We start from the raw sequence: 22992 nt of genomic DNA, 5'->3' as shown, positions 1-22992 counted from the left end.
GGTGTCCCCCCCCCACCCCGTCCTCACCCTCCTCACTCTTCTCACCCTCTGTGTCTGTCCCGTCTGTGTCTGTTCCCTCTGCTTATTGTCATCCGAGGTGTCAACGAGCCCAGAGTCAACTTTCAGAGAACAAAAACCTCCAGAGGAGGCGGGGGAGGAGAGGAAGAAAGGCAGGATTAAGATGGAGGGAAGATGGGGGAGGAATGAAGGAGGGCTGAAAGGATTAAAGAGTGCAAAGAGTGGAAGAAAAAAATTTGACAGAAAATGGTGGGAAAACTACAGAAGAGGTAAGAGTCCAAAAAAATGTAGAAAACATGGAGGCGACAAAGACAAGAGTAAAGAGACTGGGGTGAAGATCTATGAGAGTGATGAGCGTTTAAAAGAAAATGAGCAGAAGCAGTGGGCAGAGAAAATGTGAATGGGAACTGGAGTGGATAACAGGAGGTGAGAATGAGGACAGGTCACACGGAGGAAGAGGGAAGGAACAAAAAGAAGTTTAAAAAAGAGAGTTGGTCAGGAGCTGTTGAGGAATTCCCTTGAAAGAAGACAGATTAAGAGGAGGCATATAGAATATTAAGAGGATAAAGAAATAAAGAAAGAGGAGAGAAGATCCAGCGATGAAGAGAAAGGGATAAACCTCTGAGTAAAGAGTAAGTGGAGGACAATAGGAGTGTGAGATGCAGAAGAGTTTGAGGTACAGAGGTAAACAGATGGAAATGAGAAGATTAAGATGAGGATGAAGTGAAGAAAGCCAGGATGAAGAGAGATGAAGCAGTTGGAAAAGAGCAGTGGAGAATGGGGTGATGGTTTAAACAAGAAACAGAGGGACAGTGAGGGATTGTGGGAAAGTGTCACCTGTCTGTCAAAGGAGAAGACAGTAGGAAGAGGCAACTAGGTGAGAACTTGCAATCTGACCCTGCTGTCGCTCATGACAGCAAAAATCCTTACAATATTAAGAAAAACATACTAGCAAAGACTAGCAAAGTCCTCTGTTAGATGAAAAGGTCATCTTGTAAAAGTGAGGCGCCAAGATTACATGTTAAAAAGTTACCGGGGGACTGGCAAGATGAGCGGGACTTCAAACTTTCCCTCCATTTCTAAGACGATGATGCGCTTCCTATCACACCTTGGCGCAAACATCCTCTTGGAATGACCCGTGATTTACATAATTGATGCTACAAACTGACTCCATTCAATGGCGTCGACGTGTCAAAGTGGATGAAGGAGCTGAGAAGGTTTTCTCATCTAGTTATGACGTTGGCGGTTGCAGGTTGCGCTGGCAGATGTGTTGGTTGTCAACTCCAACGTGGCTATGAACCCGGGTGTGGAGAACAACTAGCCAAGAAAGGAAGCCGATTTCATATATCCATGATAGTGTTCTGACAAAACAGGTGAGGACAGAGACCTCAACAGATAAGCAGGCAGGCAGTTTTGTCTCAACGCTAGTGTGTTAAAGGGGAAACATCAGCACCACTGCTTCCCCATGTCTTACTTCAATTACATGACTAATTGTTCTGCCACTGGCAGACAATGCCTGAGAAAACGAGAGCTACTTCAGAAGTGGAAATTGTCATTGGCTGCTTCATTAAGTGAAGTCTAAACAGTGAACGTGTTTTTCTTAATTTTTGCAAGTTTACATTTGTCAAGATATTAAATAAAACAGCACACAGGTAAAAACTGTGAACAAAGTAAAAAGAAATGAACAAGTACAAAAACGTATTTTTTGTTGTGTCATTTTTGTTTATAAATTACAAGTAAGTGACATTAAAAGAATGTTTTCATTCAGCCTGTGGCAAACAGTCAGGTCACGCACATCGTCTCTGACTCACAAACTCAACAAACTACCATGATAATGCATTAGCGCGTTTTTAACAATGAGTCAGCAATTTGAGTCAGCTCTGCATTCGTTATCAGTTGACCAGTGCTATTCATTTAACTTTAAAAAATATATAGCGACACACTACAGTGTGCTTTGTTAACGTTTGTCAGCAACGAAACATGTAATGTAATCTTTTTATTGGTCTTGTTGGTCCTTGTTATTGGTTCCTTACTTTCTGTTAATAGGTCATTTTAGTACCAGTAGGATAACAACGCTGTCCTGGGAAGACGTTTGTCAAACCCGAGTAAACCGCAGAGCAGTTTCCAGATGTGACCAGGAATGACGTGGGGGGGACTCTGGACAGGCCGTCAGTTGATGTTTGGACACACAACAGAGTCAGACAACAAAACACACGCATTCATTCCGCAGCAGGGGCAGTCGGAGTCTCCAATTAACCAAAGTACATGTTGTTTGACTGTGGGAGGAACCTGGAGTTTCCGGAGAGACGTCACCCAGGATTCTAATATGACACTTCTGAGGGAGTGTTTTGTTCACGGCGTAAAATTGGTACAAGCGAAATGAGGAAAAAATGGGTGTCTTCATTTTGACATTCGGCGCCCCGCACAAGCGCAACATCGCTGCTTGCGTCAGGCCCGCGAACCTCAAACGGCCCCGACTGAGTTAACACCACGGTCAAAGTGCATGTGCGAGAAGTCAAAATTGTTATTGAAAAGGAAATGACATTTGGCCTGTGCATGAAAGAGGAGGCGCGCATTCCTCTTCGTTTCCCTTCGGTCACACCCGTCAGTCCTCCGACGCTCATCCTGAACAGATGAATTGAGTTCGCGCTGCGGAAGAATGTGCCCTCACGTTTTCCTTACATCGTGACCCTCCTTGTTATGATGTAAAGGTCAGCATGGGCTCCCGGACACCCCTGGGCAACACGGCCCCAGAGACACGGGATCGTAACGCACCGAGAGGACCAACACAGTGCTTCACAGCCAATCGATCCAAGGGCAAATTAAGATGTCGCTTTTGGGTACAATGCGATAAAAACGGCATATAAAAGGATGCGAACCATAAAAGTGTTGGTGTCTGGCTAAGCATTCCGCGGAAATAACCCATTGACAACAAAACCCGGTTGAAAAAGAGTACGGACGCCACCTAGCGGACAATTTAAGAACTTCTCAAGGTTAGGTCAACCTCTTGTAACGACAAATTAAATGAAAAACTGGAGATGGCAGAATGTCTAACAGTTTATTAACACAAGTACAAAGGTGTGTTACAAGATGTGTATGAATGTGTGGGCGTTCAGTGAGTGGAGAATCTCGGCAGCTGGTTTCCCAGGATGACTCGTCGCTCCACTCCCTCCTCAGAGATGGATGCCAGTCGGATGACGCCGCCGCTTGAGCCGTCTCTCTCCATGGCCAGAGACAGAGCTGGTAGATGCAACATAGGAGATCACCTTCATTACTACAGCGTGTGGGTGCCGTGCTGTCTAAAGGCCTATGTGCGTACCTGAACCGGTGAGCTCTAAACATTGTTCCTTGGTGAGTCCTGGCTTGTAGTTTGAGTCCATGAAGCCATAAATGTAGGAGCTGCCACTGCCACCTACTGACACGGGCTGTCTCACAAGCATTCCACCAATGGGAACACAGTACACCTGACACACAAACACAAACAAACACATGAGTGAAACGACATCAACACAGTGGTTCACATAAACATTCAAAGCCTGAAAACAGGACTGTACCTGACCACCCTTCCTGCGGTCCCAGCCTGCCACGAGTATTCCAGCCATCAGATCCTCCCTGTATCGGTAGCAACTGGCCTTGAACAAATTGGCAGCCGTCTCCACCAGAGGGGGCTCATCCAGCTCAATACTGAGGACATGAAGTCCAACATCAGCTGACAAGTAAGTTTCTGAGCCAAACACAATTACCACGTACTCATGGAGAAAAAAGGAATGTGCCACAAATCCAAAAGTGATTTTGTGTTTGAGAGCGGAGAATGAAAAAGTTTAATGTACATTATTCTGATTTACCACAGACTCTATTTTATTTACATTTCCAATCACTGACAGTGAATGCAGAATTAAAATCACTTTGCAGCAATAAATTCAAAATTATAAATCCCCAAAGACATTACACAAGTTTAGTTTAGGTCACAACAACATGAAACACTGAACTAACTCATTTTTAGATCATGTTGAACATCGATCTGATGAGGGATGTGCTGATAGTATGAGTCCTGATATTTGAGTACTTGCCAATAGAGAGTAGCCACAAGTAGTAATTTATAATTCCATAACTGCCATTTTAAATTACGATTTTTTTCAGTACGTTCCTTGAACAAACATGACACCACTGCCACAGATTTTGCTTTAAATATATCATTTTTAGCCTGGGCAATCTCTGCAGACGCTGATATATAATATCTAAGATCCTGGTGCTGTCTACTGGTTTACATATGCAGTGTTCACTCGGTTACATTAGGGGACCACAAATGATAGTTGAAAATCTGCAAACCTATGGGCCCCATAATGCAACCCCGGGTTAACGTGGGCTAGTGTGGTTCAAATGTGGTTCAAATAAAATCTAGAGTCTATAACTACTCATGTCACGATTGACCGTCTAGAATTAAACATGTTTAAAACTACGATCATGAAAAAAACTCCAGTATCTGAGCTGTTACTCTTGCAACTGGAGCAGGCCAAGCCATAAGGCAATAGCTTGACTGAGCCAAGGTGATGCTAAAATTCTCTCCCATAGTCTGACTAAGAAGGAGAGGCGCATTTTACAAGTCAGAAGTTTGCTGGGCAAGACCAATAATTTCATCTTCGAGACCGTCACGTAAACACATTGTTTTTTTCATCTGAGTTGAAGGTCACATCGCATGCGATACCTGTGAAATCCCAGCTGGTAGGTGACCACATCAGCAATGGCCTGAGTGTCAGCAGCTGAACCAGACCTAGAGCAAAAAATAAATGAGTAAATAAAATAATCAGAAGGATAAGCGTGATGGGCAAAAGACTAAAGTCACAGACACAAGACATCTATGAAATCAAGCTGGAGCAACAGTTCATGAAGTGTACCAACGCAAACTACTTTAGTAGCAGTGATCGTCATAAAGAAGTCTGAAAATACGAGTGCGCAATGGAAATATGGCTAAAATAACTTAGCAGACCTAAAACAAGCAATGTATACACACTAGTCTCCATACATGTGTTGCAAACTCACCTGCAGCAGAAGATTCTCTCATGGATTGGAGTGAGCTTGTCAGTGACTCTGTTGGCGATGTATGCTCTGATGGACAAACACAATTATACACAGATTGGAAATTTTCTTCGTCATATGTATGATTTTAGTGAAGAGCATGTATTCTTTACTGGTAGGTCAGAAACAAAATACAATCACATATCATTTTGACATTGTATTTTAGCCAAATTAATCTCAGAATAAATACTGCTGTCTTTAACTTCCAAGTTCTACTATACAAAGCCACGCTTCTTCTCCTGGGACACAACTTAAACAACTAGATAAAGTCAAAACCAGAAAGAAAAGAAGGACATCAGGGATCACGTCAATCACAATCACTCACCCAGTAGTGGTACGAGAGTCAGCACCTATCACCACTCCTCCATCATATTCCACTGCCATGATGGTGGTCTGCGGTAGACAGGAGAGGGCAAAAACGCCAGTAAATCGATGGTGTTATTCTTACCACGAGTCAATAATATAACTTAACAGCAAAGTCACAATGAGTAAATCAATAAATGTATTTATTGATTTATTGTTGTTTTACAAACGTGCGCCTTTAACAGACAATTTGACAAAATCACAGTAGAAAACTTTAAAAAAAAAACGACAGTCCACAGTAAACTGTCTGATCTGACGGAATTCTATACATTGGAAACGCAAAGCACAGGACGTCAACCTCGCATCGTTACCTTTTATCACATTTGCTTGTAAAACTTGTAGCAGTAAACATTAAAACACACAAACTCACAACATTTCAAGACAGCACACCTTTGTTCAACCCAACGAAATATAAACTGACATGTAAACAAAGGTGGCGATGGGGAAAATAGCAATTAGCACTGTTAGCTGCTGCAGAAATGCTGTCTCATTCAACCATTTTTTAGAATAAAAACAGATGTATGGGGAAGAACTTTGTTCAAGAAAAAGTCTATCTTGATCACCGAACATAAACACTCACCCCGGTGCTAACTTCTTGCTTGGTCCAGTCTGGTACCAGATCATTTTTAGAAGAAATTTGTTGGCCGAAACACGGCATCATTGACGCTGCTGCGGCCATCTTGGTTCAATTGACATGAGGACCCACGATGCAGTGCCTGTTGATAATAAATGCGGTTATGAAATACCTACGATAGAATGCAAAGCATATGTATGCTTCCCGAAAGCATTTTATGCATTTACGTTGTTTGTTGTAAGGTGGATGGATTCCTATTTTGTTTTACAATAATTTATTCGGTATTACACCGGCATCATAGCGAACTGCTTTATTTCGGGTCCTGTGGCAAGGAAGCAAAAGAGGTAAATAGTTGACGCTGTGTCTTATTAAAGCCCAGGGAAATACTGTCATTTCGACTTTCAGTCACTTCGATACGTTTACACTGTGAGTCTTGTGCCTCTGATCAAATGCTGTCGTGTGCTAGAATGACGTGATTGGTCTATTTACAAACGCGATATGTATCTTGTCCTGTGTTACCGAGGAACATCATTTGAGTTTGTAAACCATGTTTAGCATTGTCAACCTACGTCGCTTCCAAGTATCTGAGCCGCTAGTTTACATCGAGCCAGTCCAAAGTTGCACTGGCACTGGCACCGTCATCGTTTAGTGAGTGTTTTGTGTGTTCCAGATGACGGTCCATAATCTGTACATATTTGATCGTAACGGCAGCTGTTTGTACTACAATGAGTGGAACCGCAAAAAGCAAGCCGGAATCTCGAAAGACGAGGTGAGACATCTCAGTCCTCAGAACATCCAAAATGTTCAACCCTTAAAAAGAATTTGCTCAGGTGTTGGATGCAACTGTATTGTAAATGCAAACAATCACTCTCTGCTCTGTCTTTTGTCTGCAGGAGTTTAAGCTGATGTATGGGATGTTGTTCTCCATCCGGTCTTTTGTCAGCAAAATGTCTCCTCTTGACATGTATCCTTCAAGCTTTGCATGAAGTTCTGCTCTAAAATATTAATTATTTTACTTACTTTACGTTATTTGCAATGTTCAGATTAGATTACACTGCCTTCATTATTCCCACAGGATTTATTATTAGATACCCCATCAAATTTTGTAAAGTTGCTTAGAGAAAGAGTTTCGATTAGGGCAGTGTCAGAACAAAAGTTTTTAATGTAGGAAGAATGCAAAACACATTCAGTACACTTGAAGCTAAAATATTGCTGCATGATTGTCATTTTCAAACGGCTTTCTAAGTAAAAAAAATTACCAAGGCAAACTTTGCTATTTCATTTTAGGCTATCTGCTGCGTTTCTTGTCCTTAATAGCTGATCTTTCTTCAGGAAAGATGGTTTCCTTTCCTTTCAGACCAGCAAGTATCGCCTTCACTACTACGAGACTCCTAGTGGACTCAAGTTTGTCATGAACACTGACTTGTCAGTTAGTAATGCAAGAGACCATCTACAGTACATTTACAGCAATGTAAGTCACATGCACAAAAGTTATAACCTGTATCGAAGTTCGCCTATTACGGAAAAATTAACACATTGCAACCAACAGTACATTTTATTATTTGTTGAATTTTATGTATGTAATTCAAGATGAGCTGTCCAGGTGAATTTTTTGTGATGTAAACAGTTGAATGCTGATTGTGAATGTCTTCTAATTTAGCTAAGAGCTGCATGTTGTCGAGCGATAAATGTTAATAACTCTTGTTTTGTTTGCCAAGTTCTTCACAGCAAGATCCAGGTGTTGTGAACTGAGTTTTTAATCACTGTTCAGTCACGTGCCCTGCAGATCCTGTCACCTATCTTGTTTGCCTGTTTCAGATCTATGTGGAGAACATTGTCAAGAACCCAACATGTACATTGGGTGACAGTTTGGACAGTGAGTTGTTCAGCACCCGACTGGACTCTTTCATCAGAGGGCTGCCATATTACAGCCCACGAGCAGCTTAACTTGGATCCACAAAATATTTATTGGTGTACAAATTTCACTCCTGTGTTTTTCTTCTGTTTTACATATTAAAGAGAAAAATGAGTAAAATGTGTTATCTAATTAAGTCACAAATTGAGTGGACTTACTCGGTGTGGTTTGTTTGCCACCATTCATTTCCTGTGACTTTCTGCAGGGAGGTTCATTCTTGTGGTGCCTCGGGTAAGGATCAGTCAGAGGACAGTCTGAATGAAACGATATAAAGTTAGGGCATGGGTGTACTGTACAGTTTCAGTTGCTATTTTACACTGTTGGTTCAGTCAGTACAGTGGAAAGATTGAAATCCTGCCATATGGTCCAGGACCTCCAACTTGCTGTACGCACCACATAAAACCACGTGAAACATCTCACCTAAGTTCTTGCTGGAAACAGCTCAGGTGACTGTATATGTATCTTTCCCTAATGGTTTCTTTGAATGAACAGTGCAAAACGTGGTATTTGAAATGAAACCTGTAACATGGGATGTGTTTGTGGTCATGTAGTCGCTCCTTTAAAATAGATCTAGTCACTCAAAGCACACATAAAACCCATTTTAATAATCCAGCGAATAAATCAAGCTATTTTGGTGATGTGCGCAAATGCACACAAGGCCTGCAATCGCTGACGCTTGGTTAATTCGCCGAAGCCCCATTTCCCAACGGAAAACCAGTCGTAAAAAATGTCCTCATATATTTTGATACCCTTATGAGTGCATCAATTGAGGGCTTAGTTGTTATTTTATTGTTGTGGCAGGTCACTGATGTTGGTTAGCAGCCGACGCTAGCTTAGCTTCGATTTACTTCCGTGTTTACAGTCGACGTCATTTGCGTCTGCACCGCTAGCGTTTCTGTGTTTAGAAGACGAGAAAAGAGGTGCGTTTAAGGATATATAGATTAGATTGCTCCTTTGATCCTCTGTTCTTGTACAACACTGTCTGTCGTGCCTTTTATACTTATTATCAGGTTCGAAACAATAACAACCACTCTACTATCATACTCTAAATCTACGGCAAAGTCTTTCTATGACAGACCTATTTAAATCTGTTAAGATTAAGGTATTCCCTATTATCAGAGGAAGTACATAGAACTACAAATGTGATGTCGCTGTTATGACAGTGAAGTAAGCATTGAGGTTCAGCCAATCCATAACCCAGCGTGGAGAGAATACCAGCGTTGTTCTGATCAAGATACAGCATTGAAGTGAATTGTTTGATGGGAATGGCCATTTTTTAATTTCAACATTCAGTAACTGACAAATGAGGTTGCAAGAAGTGCCAGCCAGTCTTGGCTGAGAAGACAGAATAAAAAGGTAGGCCCATTCCTCTACTAAAGATCGGAGTAGAAAGCCAGATCCACCACAATGAGAGTCAGTGGAGTTGACTGGGGCGTTCTGTCCAGATGCCTGCTGAACCCTGTGGTGATCAGGACATACCTGGACCCTGGTCGTCCCCAATAGGGCTGGATGAAGGAAGTCGAGGCCTCTTCACTGAGGCTGCTGACCTGGCAACACGTCTAGAAAAATGTCAGCTGGATGTATTCCGTGCTTGTCATTCTATTACATAGACCCCAAAGTTTTATTTACCTACTTTTATGGTGCTAAAGGTCCCTCTGCCAAACAGGCTTTGGACATGTTTCTCTTCTAAACAGAATGCACAAATACTCATTCTAGCTTTGCTACCCTCAATATGGAGTTAAGATTTTTTTCCACATTCTGTGTTCACTGGGGGCTATCGCCCCCCCACCCTGAGGTCAAATGTAGCTCAGAGCATGGAATTTACCAGAAAAAAAGTAACAAGTGTAAAACAAGACACTTTGTTTATTTACAGTCTGTGCAATGTCTCAACCTTAAAGAAAATACTTGAGAAAGAAAACAAAAATTCAGTCAGAAGTTTGGAGCCACCAATCAGTCCCTAGGTTCTGTGGAGTCCCGCTTGCGTGGCAAAGGTCATACAACATTTACGGGATCCCTTGCGCCCATTAGAGCATGAACTGTCTGAAAAGTTTCAGAGCTTCATTAATGGAACAAGATGGTACAGACACCTCACTTCCTGTGGATAGGTCCTTTGTGAAAAAGGTAGATTGGACGCTGGTTACCTGCAAAGAAAAGAGCAACAACACATTTCATTATAAACAATAAAAACAAATCATTCAATAATAATGTTAATGCTATCCTGGTTGACTTGAGGTCAACAAGCACATTTCAAATGTTTCCTATTAGCACAGACCCTGAGCAAGTCCCTCCTTGATCCCCAACAAGGTTGTTCTCCTATACAACATTGTTTTTATTCAAAATGACGTGTGTACCAGTGTTTTTGATGAGCCTATATGAACTGAAGCCCACAGTCTCCGTCAGGTAACTTGTGAACTGATGTGGCCTCAGCCGGATACTCCGGTAGTTACGGTACGTGGTTTCCTAGGAAACAGAGAGCAAAATAAAATAAATAAAAAAACGCTTTACAACCCGTGCATGAATGCGAGACGATGTATGTGACGGCGTGCGTTACCGAGGCTCTTTTGCTGTGGCTGTAACGGCTCCACGGTTGGGACTCTAGGATGAACAACCCTCCAGGCAGCAGGCTGTGATAGGCCCGTTTGAACAGTTTGACCACACCACTATCACCTGCCTGCAGGTGCACCCACTTAGTCACGCTCAGACAAATGATGACGTCATAATGACCCTGGCCAGGCCACGTGTTCCTCATCGATACATAGTCCCCCTTTGGAAAGTGAAAAGCACACACAGATTTGTTCAAGCATCAGGACACCTTACACATGGCACTAAGTGACCACGTGACAGTGAGCACACATCCCTCAACCCAGTGACACTCACCTGTATGAAGGTAACGTTGTTGGGGAACTGGCAGGAAGTGGAAGGTGCAGTCACAACAGCAGGGGCTGAAAGAGGACCCCTACTCACTCGGAAGGAAAGAGGGAAGGAAAGGAGGGACATTGTCTCCTTCAACTCCTCTATTAATTGGTCATTGGCCTTTGTTACGTTGTCTTTTCCCTCCTTTTGTGTATCCTTCATCATCTTGCTTGTCTTCCCCTCGCTTGCATCCGCTTCAGTTTTCACACCATTCATCTCCTCTGATTTCTCACTCAGGTACAGCTCATTTTCTGTCACCTCCATCTTTGGAGGTGACTCCTCTTTTGTCTCCTCCTTCACCTCTTTCATGTTGTCCTCTCTTCCTCCTGCCTCCTTTGTAGTTACAGACAACAGTTCACATCTCCTGCTCCTCTCCATTTCCACCAAATCATGTGACATATAGTGTCTGATGTTCTGCTTTGCGGCGTGCACCAATTTATCATCTAGCTCCACCCCCAGGATGTGGGTGGGCTCAAACTTGCGTGCAACGACCAAGGTCACATGTCCGGCACCACAGCCAATGTCCAACACCTTTTTGCCTTTAAACCAGTCAGCCTGAAGAAGACGGAGTCTGGGATCCTCTGTTTCCCCAACACGACCTTCCCACCCGCCACCATAAGAGCCGTGGTAACCGTAGTAACGACAGTGGCTGCCTAACTGGTATCTGTGTCGGTTCTTCTTCCTCTCTGGTGTCTGACTGGTGCCAGCGTGTCCACCAAACCTGTAGAGGACAGGCTGTTAGATGACTTGCTGACTCAAATCACAGAGCTGATGGTTCATGTACAAGACCTACCTAGTGACCCGGGCACCTCCGACCAGCGGTGTTTGGAACTTGGTTGGCTGAGCCACAGTGGTTTTGTTCACAGTGACTGCATTGCTATCTGTACACTTAGCGGATGTGGTGCGTCTCCGCTTCCGTTGTCGTCCCTCGCTCTGGTTACAAGTCTTTGGGCCCTGTCCCGGCGGTGGGTGGGTATGTCTTCTAGGGAGAATGGGGGGTGGTGCCACATCATCTCGACAGGTTATGGCTGTGTTTAGTTCGCAAGGAAGTGGTGACACTGGAACACTGCCCTCTCTGGTCATTACAGGAACTGTGGAAGCAGGTTGACATTTCCATCTTCACATGAACTTATTCAACAGTATAATCCTCAACTGAATGACTCTGGAACATTTATGTCAAAAATAAACACAAGTCCGGAAAGAATAGACAGAAGCTTACCCTTTAAACCACCAGTGGAAGGGAAGAGTCGTGCTGGTATGATCTCTTTGTCTCCTCCCCCTCTGGCTGCTCCACCAAACTGTCTGTTCCGGTGTCTCTTTCTGGACTTAAGAGGGGACAGGAGAACTCCCCCTTTATCTTCAGCATCTCCTCCTTCCCCCTTAAGATTTAAGGGATCTGTTATATCACGGGGAATCAGTATCTCTACTGGGTCTCCACCACGGGATGGCAGAGGCGAAGACTGCGGTGTTTCCTGATTGGTGACTCTGAGAACAAGAGGGTATATGGTTCATTCATGTCATTTAATGGGAAAAGGCTGGGTGAGAAGGGTCTGTAGGCCCTTGAAACTACAGCCAGTAGTAAGAGACAGGTATAGAAATAATTTTACTGGTAAGACTGTTCATCAATCTCACCTGTTCACATCGTCGTCCAACAGAGAATTCAGGTTGAGTGGGTCAAAGATATTCCCTCCTAAAAGAAAGTTAGTTGGCAGCACAGGCTCCATTTGACTATCACTGTTGGCCCGACGACGACGCTTCGCTGGGCCCTTAAATGAAAAACTCATGGAGTATCTCTTCTTCCCAACACGCTGAGCCGGATGTGTCTGCTGGAGTACATTCTTGAAATGGAAGTCTGCAGTCTTGTTGGGGTGTGATGGTTCTGATCGGCTGACAGCAGAGGGGAAGGAGGGGCTCACTTTGACCGGAACCTCAAGTGGGATAATGGTCTCTTTCTCCAATGACATCTTGATCATTTTTCTCCCAAAGAGTGGCGAGGGAATCACGGCTATCTACAGACAGAAAGCATCATTCTGAATTTTTGAAACATTGATTTTAAGAGTTGAACAAAAAAAACTTTTACAAGCTATAAATATTGCTAAGTCATCAGACAACCTACGTTACTGCAACTGGAAACCTACCCATCTGAAAACACGCCCTCCGGCGCAGAATGATGTTCATATGTGTTTATCTTTGGTCAAAATACAATTGTATTTCATCCTGATACACAACTTCAATGCCTGTCAAAAAGGAAGAAATGGATTCTAACTGAAGCTCTCCAGTACTGACATGGCTTTGCAACATTATTTGGAGATTCTATTCTACCATGGTATAATTATAAGTAATGAAGTAAGAAGGGCCCAGTCCTTCATGAGATAAATGAGAGAAAGAACATGTCGAACACTGGGATAGACTAAGGACAATATCGTTCGAGAAGCCATCGATATGTCGAGCAAAAACAAGTTTACTTGTATACCTGACTCTATTAGGCTAGTAACATAGCTTTGACCGAAAAGCATGAATTAATAAATAAAAGAAGTTCAAATACTCACCTTAACATGTGGAAGTCTCCAGTCTAATGAGCGTTGTCAATAGGTCACTCGCGCACATACACCAACTCAGAGTGTGTGCATGACATAAATAGACTAGTGTCTATGTGTGTGTCGCTGTAACTGACACACGCGCACACCCCCAAAAACTTCACAAACCACGCCTCTTTCACTGACTCCACCAATCCAGGCGTGTTGTCATGAATAATACTCGCACACCTAAAGAAACGCATAACCCTGCCGCTGCAAATACCTAACAAGCACAGACAACAATCTTCCGTGCCTGAATTCTGACGCGCAGCGAAGTTGACGTGCGTGACAGTGCGTGTAAACAAGCAGTAAACATGAACTCTCACATTACCAGCATAACCAACAGCCTCTGAGTCACTAGCTTCCTCTAACAGTGCTCCTCCTCGAACCATTGCTTTTATACGCCAGCCCGTAGGCCACGCCCTACCACGTTTTGACCAATAGGAGTGTCGCTCGTACAGCGGGAGGGCAAATATCGCCGAGGAGAGAGCTGTCTCGAGCAGTGCCTGAGTAAAAAAAACGAAAACGAAGCTCGTCATTAACCACATTTTTTATCAACTTTTATTGCACATAGAGAGTTTACTGGTGGATACTTAGATAGAAAGAAAAATATGTGGTTGGAAGAAGCGGACGGGAGGGCCGTCACGTTTCGCCTTATCTGTATCACCAGTCCCAGAATTCAGTCTCGCAGGCAGCAGGCATCCTTGAATAGGGTGAAAGTAGCCAACAATAGTTTGCCCTCTCTTTTCATTTTTATATTATTTTGTTTTCTCCTCCAAAGGTTTTTGGGGAATGTATGAAGGCTGTCATTTTTATTTCAAGAGGAACGTTGCATACACTACACTGTAATTACACCACCAATGAGTATCTAATATCTACACTTGAGTAACATGGGCATAATAAACACAGAAAAATCGTGTGTAACAACATGTCAAAATAATCAGCTAAATTGGAAAATAAATCAAGCTAGAGGTCATTTCGATTGCGGTCAATGGATTATGAAGGCAATAAAATCAGGAAACACAACAAAAACCTTTTATAAATATACAAACTATGTATGTATGTGTATATAGACTCACAACTGCATGAAATGACCTACTGCACCAGTCCTACAACCACAGCAGTTATTTCACTCACCAAAGGGGGAAATGTCTCATGCCCAAATAGTATCGTTTTAATGCTTCCCATTTTTATTATCCCTTCACATCGTGTATAACCTATTTGTTCCAGAACTCCTGACAGTGCTCCTTTAATTAACATCCCCAATTAATATGGTGAGTGAACCGTGGCGCAGCCAAGGCTGAGTGGCTACAACTGCTGCTCACAACATGTTTAGTGATCATGGTTAACTTGGATTTAGCAAACAGATTCTGAGTTTGTTTCATTCCAGATGAGGGTCAGGCCTACATCTATATCATGTCTGTGTGAGTGTCACAGTATGAGTGTGTGCGCCCCTGGATCCTGGCAGTTGTTGTGGTATTTGTAGACTAAATTGATGAAATAATTTGACAGGTTGGAGCCTAAAAACACCTGTAAATCAAGAGTTTTCCCAGACCATCTGATGCAGGAGAGAAAAGAAGAGCCACGTTCCGAGAGGGTGCAGCCAGGGCAGAGTTTCTGTAGTAGCGCCATAAATGAGTCAAATATATGACGTGGAGACAACATTATTTCAGCACACATTCAAAACCTTAATCGCGTGTTCAAAGGAGGCAATTTACTTTACAGCAATGTTTTCAATCCCCTCTGACATATGTGTATCACAGTGTGCTAAGCACGCAGCGTTCTGCCACTGACGCTACAACATGGCCAGGGGTTTTCCTGCTGCTACGAAGCACCCTCTTAGTAGATTCTGCAGTGAAAACAAGTCTGTTTCACTTATGAACTGCACATGCACATCCATCATAAAGTATTATTGTATTGCAAAATTACTCAAAGTCAATATTGTGACTCTAGAACTTCAAACTACATGTAGTTGGACTACGTAGCTTTACTACAAGTCACGCTGACTTGCTGTTAGGAACACAATTTTACATTTTGGCCTGCATCAAATAATACTTTTACTTTTTGGCTCTTTATAGTTACAACACACAACGACACAAAATGTGCACTACAATGTTATAAAAGGTAACAGTAACATGAAATACTTTATTACCATTATTGCTTTTTTTAAAAGGCCTGCTGTGTTCCTCTAGTTCCTCCAATTTACCACACCAGCCTCACCATAGTCCTCCTATGCCACAATCATGCCATGGACAACCCCCTAACCCAGAGGTGGGCAATTAAATGTCCCAAGGGGCCGGGTTATATATTGTGACCGTTGAGAAGGGCCGTCAAACACAAAGAGAGGAGGACAAGAGAAAATTGAAAATAAAAATCACGTGTGATAATGAATCTACACTGTAAAAATGCATAGAAACTGTTGGTTTGTTGTGTTTTATTTTATTTAAACCACATTCCATTTAAAGATTGTCAATGTGGCTCATACATTTCAAAATTTACTTTCAATTCTGATGTATTTTAAGGGACACGAAATACTCCTACTAAAATAGCCAACGGAAAAGATTTAGAAAAATAATTAAACAAGAAGGTTATGTTTCAGTTACATCATAATAAACAAAAAACAATCCATAAGACAAAATGTCAGAGACAACAACGTCAGTTTTATAGTTTTGCTCTGACTCCAGGAGGGCCACATAAATACATGAATTTGGCCCCCGGGCCGCACTTTGCCCAGGTCTGCCCTAACCTGTACTATTATTATTATTGTTGTTGTTGTTGTTGTTGTTGTTGTTATTTATACTGTTAGGTTTAATTTCAAACAGAATGTACATTGAGTTATGAAACAACACGTTAAATGAAAGTAGTTGCAAAAGGTATTTTTTAACCTTCATAGTTTTACAAATTACGTTGCAGTTAGTTCTAACTACTGCCTGACTGAACCTGATTTCAGTTCGCAACATACTGCCAACAATAATAAATGATTTATAATAATAAATGACATATAATGCCATCAATTCAGGGTGCTGGTTATGCATGATAATGTAGGATCCAGACGAAACATCAGTGTCCATAGTTCATTGGTTTTGGCCTTCAATATGGAGAGGCAACCTTACAGTACTACAAATTATTGGAAATTATTGGACAATGGTTGCGCCACGAACACCTCCTAGAGGGCCACTAAAAGTTTTTTTGTTTTACACCTTTGGGCCGTGAGGGCTGCCAGACGCTCAGTTTTAATACATTAGCCACGTATGGTGGCAGTAGTGTGTCACTGAATCGACTTGACAGCTGCAAATCTGTGATATTTACCAACTATGGAAAAGTTCTTGAAAACAAACAATGATAAAGACAGTGATGTGACACACCCCAACAGTAAAAACTGTTCATGACAGCACCTGTTGAAGCAGTTTTGAAAATACATGTTATGGTAATACTTTCATTTACACTTACTTATACCTTTGTTGGAGTTTAAATAAAATAATTATTCTTATTTTATGATAGTTCTGGTTTTATTATATTTGTTTTATTCAGAATTTATTTTTTTTTATTCTGTTTTTTTTCTACTTTTCTCAACAGTTCTCAGCATCAAGTGTATTTTCCCCCTTTTTTTCTTAAGTAAATTGAAATGAAATTGATGATGACTTGCACCTGGGTCTGCTGTTGCTTGGACTTTTTGATGACAAATAAATATCTTTGCGTTGATCGCATGGTTTCAAAGGTTTTGGTTTCAAGAGTAATTAATCAGTTCTATTACTTGAATGGACCCCGAGCCCATTTGTTCAGGGTAAGGTGGGCTCCGAGGTCAAAAAGGTTAAGAACCCCTGTCCTAGACTATGGTCTTCATGTAATCAACTGTTTGTCCAACAGATGGCGCTGTGCACGCCTTATTTACACATGTACCACTTTTCTTTGGAAGCACGTGTGCACACCTTCGTTGGAACAACATTCACTTTTTATAAAGTGCGCAAAGAGTCACTCCATAGGCTTCGTTTCGGGGTGACGTTGCATTCTGAACTCCATGCAGAGAGATTAAGACTTCATTACCCAGCATGCCTGGACAGTCTCTAAAATCCCTAAAGAGGATTTATGTTGGATCAGAGTCGACATGCCGCTGAAGAGAGAAGGTGACAGTGTTTATCTTTCATGTTTATTTACATGTTAGTGCTGTGACTGTGGGTTCGTGTTTGTGTGTGGATGTGTTCGGGCGCTTGTTCATGATGCTATTTTGCTGTTGCTTACTGGTCAGTCCCATCTTTAGTCATGTTCTCCACTGTTGTTGTGATCTTTGACCTCCATTCTGCGCCAGCTTACTCCATGAATGTGTTTATGTTTGCAAAGTTTGTTGTCAAAATGCATTGTTCTCGTGAAATGTGGTTAATTAGTAAACATGCAGGTGATGACATCAGAATATCCTCCTCACCATGGTGACAGACTGTGCTTCCTTTCATCATCTGGCTTCCCACCTCTGCCCTGGGTGGTTTACCATTGTGACAGAGAGATGTATCATGAACACAGCACCTGGTTCTGTCTTGTGATAAACCACGCTGATATCACAATTAGACAGACAGTTCAAAGTGACAGTCAGGTGACATCTGATGAAAGGAGTGTATAACAAAAGACTGTCTAAATTACTGCAGCGTTTTTTTATGTTCACTTATCCATGTGATGTCTCTCAGGTCAAAGCTTATGTCATAGTTGAGAAACAAACATCCAGCTTAATATGAGACTCATTGTCTTCTGAACTAAGCGTGAACTAAGATGCTCTCACTCTCAGCTCTGACATGCTGAAAGCGTGTAACAAACTATACACTATATACCACCGCTGCAGGTCTGAAAAAAAGGGAAAAAACAAAAAACAAATGCTGCTTTGTGTGTTGTTCTCAGATACACAGCGGGCCCTGCAGGTCATGGAGGCCTGTCAGGCTGGAGCAGGGGATGGGTTCAAAGGTCGTGCAGAGAAGTTGCTGAACATCTTCCAGAGCGACTTGTTCCAGGCCTTGTTGGGTAGTGATCACACACTTATCTGATAATCACATGTGAAACGCCCACACTTCATATGAAAACCACCTACATGTTCAGTCCACTGGCTTCACATCTGAACATTTGCAGATATACTGTATGTTTAAAAAGCCTCCTTCACTCCTTCCTGTGGAAACGCGTCTTTTTATATATATATATATATATATATATATATATATATATATATATATATATATATATTACCCTGTTGAAATCATCTGTATCAACTGTAAAGCTCAAGACAGTCAGATACTGTGAAGCTAAATATGTAAAGACAATGCCAAACAGCTAGATTTTTTTTGGCCAAATATTAAATGGGATATTTTTCATTCAATTGTGCCCAGAATATAATGCTGTTGAAGTTAAAGATTGTTGGAGTGAAAAGCCAGCCAGACACTGGCCAGATTCCTCTATGACTATCCCGATGTTGGTGCTGTCACTTTTTGAGATTTTATTGGGATTTATTGAGATCTTAATTCATTCCATTGCTGTTTTCCACTTCTAGTCTGGCATCCTCTTGTATCAGTATACAGAGGCCCCTTTGCAGGGGGTTATAATGTCACGACTGATGAGAGTTGCACACTCTTTACTCTCTTCTATCATCTGCCTTTAGTTTGCCTGGAATCTAATAGCTTCACATGTCTGCAGATATACAGGAGTTCTATGAGCTGACAGTGTGTGAGGAGCAGACGTCAAGCCGACCACTAACACCTGGACAGGTACGTTTGTTAGCTTTGTCGCTCCCTGCGTCTCTCTCTCTCTCACTCTCTCTCTCTCTGTTGCCCACACACACACGCACACACTCTCACTCTCTGGCCCACATGGCAACACCCAGTGGTGTTACTTAGCAACAGCTGCACCAGCATTACCGGGGCAACAGCTGCATAACACCATGGCAACAGGAGCCCTGCCCCCCTCCTTATCCCTCACTTCATGTCTACCTCTCTTATCCACCATTGAGTGACTCAAGGAGTTGAACCCCCCCCCCCCCCAAAAAAATCAGAAAAAAATAAAACAAACCAGTCTTCTTCTACTCTTCTCTTGCGTTGCTCGCTCACTCCCCTCCCTCTCCCTCTCCCTCACTCGTTACCGATAGACGGAGAGAAAGAAGAGAACGAGGGAAGACAGACAGATAGACGAGAAGAGGAGAGAAAGAGAGAGAGAGGGAGAGGGGGAGGGTGATGAAAAAAGATCGAGCATGAGTGTGTGAGCGCGTGAAAATGTGTGTGTGTGAGTGTGCATGTGTGTGAGTGTGTGTGTTGATATGGACTGCCTCTGCATTGTCACCACCAAGGTAAGAGCATCCCGCCGCACACATGTGTCCTAAAAGCATCCGTGTTTGCACCCGCATGTCCTCACAAGCCGTGAATGCCAACCTCTGTGTGTGTCTTAATTCATTCATGAACCCATTTACTCATTCATTCATTTAGGATCCCGCGTCCCCCTTATATTTTCACATGAATCCAGTTAGCATTGACACCTAGCATGGCCATTAGCCCAGGCTAGCCCCCGCCTGTCGCTGTTAGCTGTTTTGTCCTCCACATGTGTATGAAGCATGTCATGTGATTTGTCCAGACGCAGTGACACTGCCGGCGTCACTTGTTAGAAAAGTTTCAGTCGGTTCAAACACCGTTGCAACAGGTAAACAGAGCGTTCCACTTGTCGTTTGCTTTCCTAAAGAAAGTCCACTCCAAATTTGGACTCATCAACTTGTACAAAATTCATAGGAGGCATTCCAAAATGGCTGCCATACTTTTACATTTAAACTGTAATGTTTTCTGTACATGTAATTCAGGCCAGCGTGATGGTTGTCATTACAGACCGTCTTATATTGAAAGGTGCCTCTGGCCAGTATTGGCAATGGTTAGTTTCATTTTTCCAAGTTACTCCACCATTCACCAAACCTGAACAAACACCAATATCGGTTTGATCAAGTCTGAGTTGATGGGGTTTTCAACCAGGCCGCCGTGTTGAGGTTGGACAACGGTTGGACAAATCAGATGTGCGTCATGCGATGAGCCAAGCGAGCTGTAAAATTTGACCAAAACAAGTGGCAGGAATGATGTTATTGAGGTTCTCATCAGGTGCGACTGGAAAGGACCTGATCAGAAGAAAGTATTTCAGAGGGACTTTGCATCTGGAGGGGTTTGGTGACAGAGTTGTGGAGGTCAGACGCAGATGGTTTGGAGTGGAGGATGAAGTGAGAAGTGTTTCTTGGGAGGATGATGGGGTTCGGTGGAGAAAGCTGACCTGCTGTGGCAACTCCTGTTGGCCAAAAGAAAATTATGAAGAACAAGATGGAGGAAGGTGCGGATGTCAAAAGATTCTTTCAAGTTGACTGGCACAACCCAGCTGAATGAAAGTAGAAGGTGTCATTAGACTTCTGTTCCCCCTAATGTCTTTAAAGATGACGTCACTGATGTTTTGCTAGATCATCGACTAACTGCTATCTGCTATGATTTGGTCCTAAGTTTCATTTCATTCATTTAAATGATCAGGCACTCGAGCTTGCATCACTTCAACATCATTGGGAATTTGTTTTGCTCTCAAGTTAACCAAGTTTTGATGACTCTAGCCCACAGTACACTCATGCTTTGACACTGATGTGTGTCACCATTCACATCTTTTCATTTTTCTTTTCATAACACTCATTTGTCAAGAGTCATGTTTGAAAAGTGAAATCTTTACTGCACCATGATTTGTTTGAGTCGCTGCCTGAAATAAATCATTATATATATATATATATATATATACCAATAAGCCACACAAATTGGTAATGGTGCAACAATTACTAGTGTAAATGGTCTATTGAACATTTGTGCTTTGCTTTGCTCTGACTTATATTTGCATTTAATATCCCAATTATGGTGCTTTGTTTCTGCTTTTATTTGGTCTATCGCTCGATCTTGCTTCTGCAGAGTAACTCAGATAAAGGGGAGATGGAAATAGCATCTTCTATCTTTAGCTCTATCAGTACTGCTAATGGACACACACACACACACACACACACACGTTTAGCATTCACATCATGAATTTCAACTCCACTCACTGCCGACTGTTAAGAGTGCTGTTGAATAAAGAACAGCAATGTTCCTGGTTGTTTTTGTGGCGCTCATTGTCGAGGCTTTTATTTTCACCATGTACAAGTGTTATCCTTGAAGGGAGTGGAGATTCACTGCTCCTATTGTCTCTCTGCAGAAGTATCGCTACCATGATGACGAGAGTCCGTCTGTCGATCCAAGCCCTGGTCACATGACCCATGGACGCAGCGCAGAGTTAACACAGGCACATCTGGACGGATACACGCACCCTGCAGCTATAACCGTACGTGGAAACAATACCTTAAACACACACAAATTGTTGGTCACAACTTTAGTTGTTGCTAACAACTTTTAAAGTATGAACAATGACTTTACTTTTCTGCTCATGAATGGAATGCATGGTGATAAATTCAGTTCATGAAACAGATATCCAGGACTTTAGTGGATAAAGATGCCATTCAGTCGGTGTGAAGCAAGATTCTGTAAATTCATATGTTTCTTGTGCACCTCAACTAACTGTGTACTGTTAATAAAATAGCAGCGAATGTATTTGGAAAAAAGAATTACAAAAAAGTCCTCATTCATTAGCTGTGATAGAAATTAAACAACGCTACTTTACTTGACCTGACCATAACTTATTAAGAATTATGTTTCAATAAATGCTTTCGATAAGGACATCCAGAAAAGAAGCTGCCCACCTGAGCTTGAACATGGTTAACATTTGCAACAGTTGATTATTAAATATTATATAATATGATTATGATCATCACATTGAAATTGTTGGTGTAGTACCCTTCACCACCAGCAGGGCTAAGAAACTCGTGTTTAATGATGGTGCAGCTCAAGTCTGTGGGAGCTGTTCTGCAATCCCTAGTCTCAGTGAAGTTTCATGGATGCAGACGTGCCCACTGTAGAGTGGAAGCAGTCCCTCGGGGTGCAGGTTTGATACTGTGCTACATGTTTGAGGATGACACAAATGTGTATACTGTATATTGTTGGACCAAGGTGTTGTTTGCAAATTCACTCGCACTTGTGTTAACAGTGACAGTGGTATAAGTGTGTTGTATCGTTGTTGAGGTGTATAGTTTTATGGGTGCAGGTGTAGTTCCTGGGGTGCACTGTTAACAATATCACTGCTGAAAGATCATCTGAACTTGAAAACTATTAATTGTGAGATGAACTGCAGGTGTCCAGGTGTAATTTGAATCCTTGAGTTTCAGAGTTTTTGTCCAAAAAACATGCTGTGTCTCTCACACAGACACAGGTTTGTTGCGCCATCTTTGTGGGATCCGCTCATTGACATAACCCTTTCTCCAGCCTCTTACCCTAAACGTCACCATCCAAAACACATGTCTAACTTTAACCTGGACTCTGAACAAAACTTAAGCCCACTTATAATGGGCCAGTTATTTTAAAGTCCTCTTCCTCAAGCCGAGGCTTTACTTTGTGGGATCCGGCAAGAGGGCTTGACAATCACCAAAGAGACCCACAAGGGGG

The 22992-nt window shown here is 42.3% G+C and overlaps 3 protein-coding genes across 8 annotated transcripts in view; 2 read left to right on the top strand and 1 right to left on the bottom strand.

Moving 5' to 3' along the window:
* Positions 1–3063: 3063 nt before the first annotated feature.
* On the bottom strand, positions 3064–13805 carry psmb6 (proteasome 20S subunit beta 6). Of its 3 annotated transcripts, none has more exons than XM_053858885.1 (9): positions 8367–10038; positions 8105–8200; positions 6038–6173; positions 5420–5487; positions 5059–5124; positions 4724–4789; positions 3573–3702; positions 3338–3482; positions 3064–3258 (listed from the first exon to the last, which is right to left on the bottom strand). In XM_053858885.1, the coding sequence occupies exons 3-9, from the start codon at positions 6134–6136 to the stop codon at positions 3131–3133; spliced, it is 702 nt and encodes a 233-aa protein (XP_053714860.1). In that variant the 5' UTR covers positions 6137–6173; positions 8105–8200; positions 8367–10038; the 3' UTR covers positions 3064–3130. The 3 variants fall into 3 exon arrangements, 1 of the variants encoding a protein (XP_053714860.1); XR_008414121.1 differs by lacking the exons at positions 3064–3258; positions 3338–3482; positions 3573–3702; ... (2 more) ...; positions 5420–5487; positions 6038–6173 and adding exons at positions 10298–10406; positions 10498–10710; positions 10824–11580; ... (2 more) ...; positions 12492–12868; positions 13409–13805 and having other exon boundaries at positions 8104–8200; positions 8367–10087; XR_008414122.1 differs by lacking the exons at positions 3064–3258; positions 3338–3482; positions 3573–3702; ... (2 more) ...; positions 5420–5487; positions 6038–6173 and adding exons at positions 10298–10406; positions 10498–10710; positions 10824–11580; ... (2 more) ...; positions 12492–12868; positions 13409–13805 and having other exon boundaries at positions 8157–8200; positions 9426–10087.
* trappc1 (trafficking protein particle complex subunit 1) lies at positions 6226–8069 on the top strand. Of its 2 annotated transcripts, none has more exons than XM_053858910.1 (5): positions 6226–6375; positions 6702–6800; positions 6925–6995; positions 7364–7502; positions 7850–8069. In XM_053858910.1, exons 1-5 carry the CDS (start codon positions 6229–6231, stop codon positions 7976–7978), a joined length of 585 nt encoding a protein of 194 aa, XP_053714885.1. In that variant the 5' UTR covers positions 6226–6228; the 3' UTR covers positions 7979–8069. The 2 variants fall into 2 exon arrangements, with proteins under 2 accessions (XP_053714885.1, XP_053714886.1); XM_053858911.1 differs by having other exon boundaries at positions 6358–6457; positions 7850–8068.
* LOC128755424 (disks large homolog 4-like) overlaps positions 9026–22992 on the top strand; it is a 26498-nt gene continuing 12531 nt past the window's right edge. Inside the window, exons 1-5 of one of the 3 annotated variants that reach the window (XM_053858881.1) lie at positions 9026–9302; positions 9392–9515; positions 18320–18439; positions 19103–19173; positions 21653–21778. In XM_053858881.1, coding sequence (XP_053714856.1) covers positions 9392–9515; positions 18320–18439; positions 19103–19173; positions 21653–21778 — 441 coding nt within the window. In that variant the 5' untranslated portion in view covers positions 9026–9302. Of the gene's footprint in view, positions 9303–9391; positions 9516–17395; positions 17560–18319; positions 18440–19102; positions 19174–19550; positions 19749–21652; positions 21779–22992 lie in introns of those variants that run through there. The other 2 variants (XM_053858882.1, XM_053858884.1) reach the window with 2 other exon arrangements.

This window comes from Synchiropus splendidus, chromosome 3 (assembly GCF_027744825.2).
Source record: "Synchiropus splendidus isolate RoL2022-P1 chromosome 3, RoL_Sspl_1.0, whole genome shotgun sequence".
Lineage (NCBI taxonomy): Eukaryota > Metazoa > Chordata > Actinopteri > Syngnathiformes > Callionymidae > Synchiropus > Synchiropus splendidus.
Note: the sequence above shows the minus strand (reverse complement) of the source record. Positions and strands in the feature narration are given on the sequence as shown.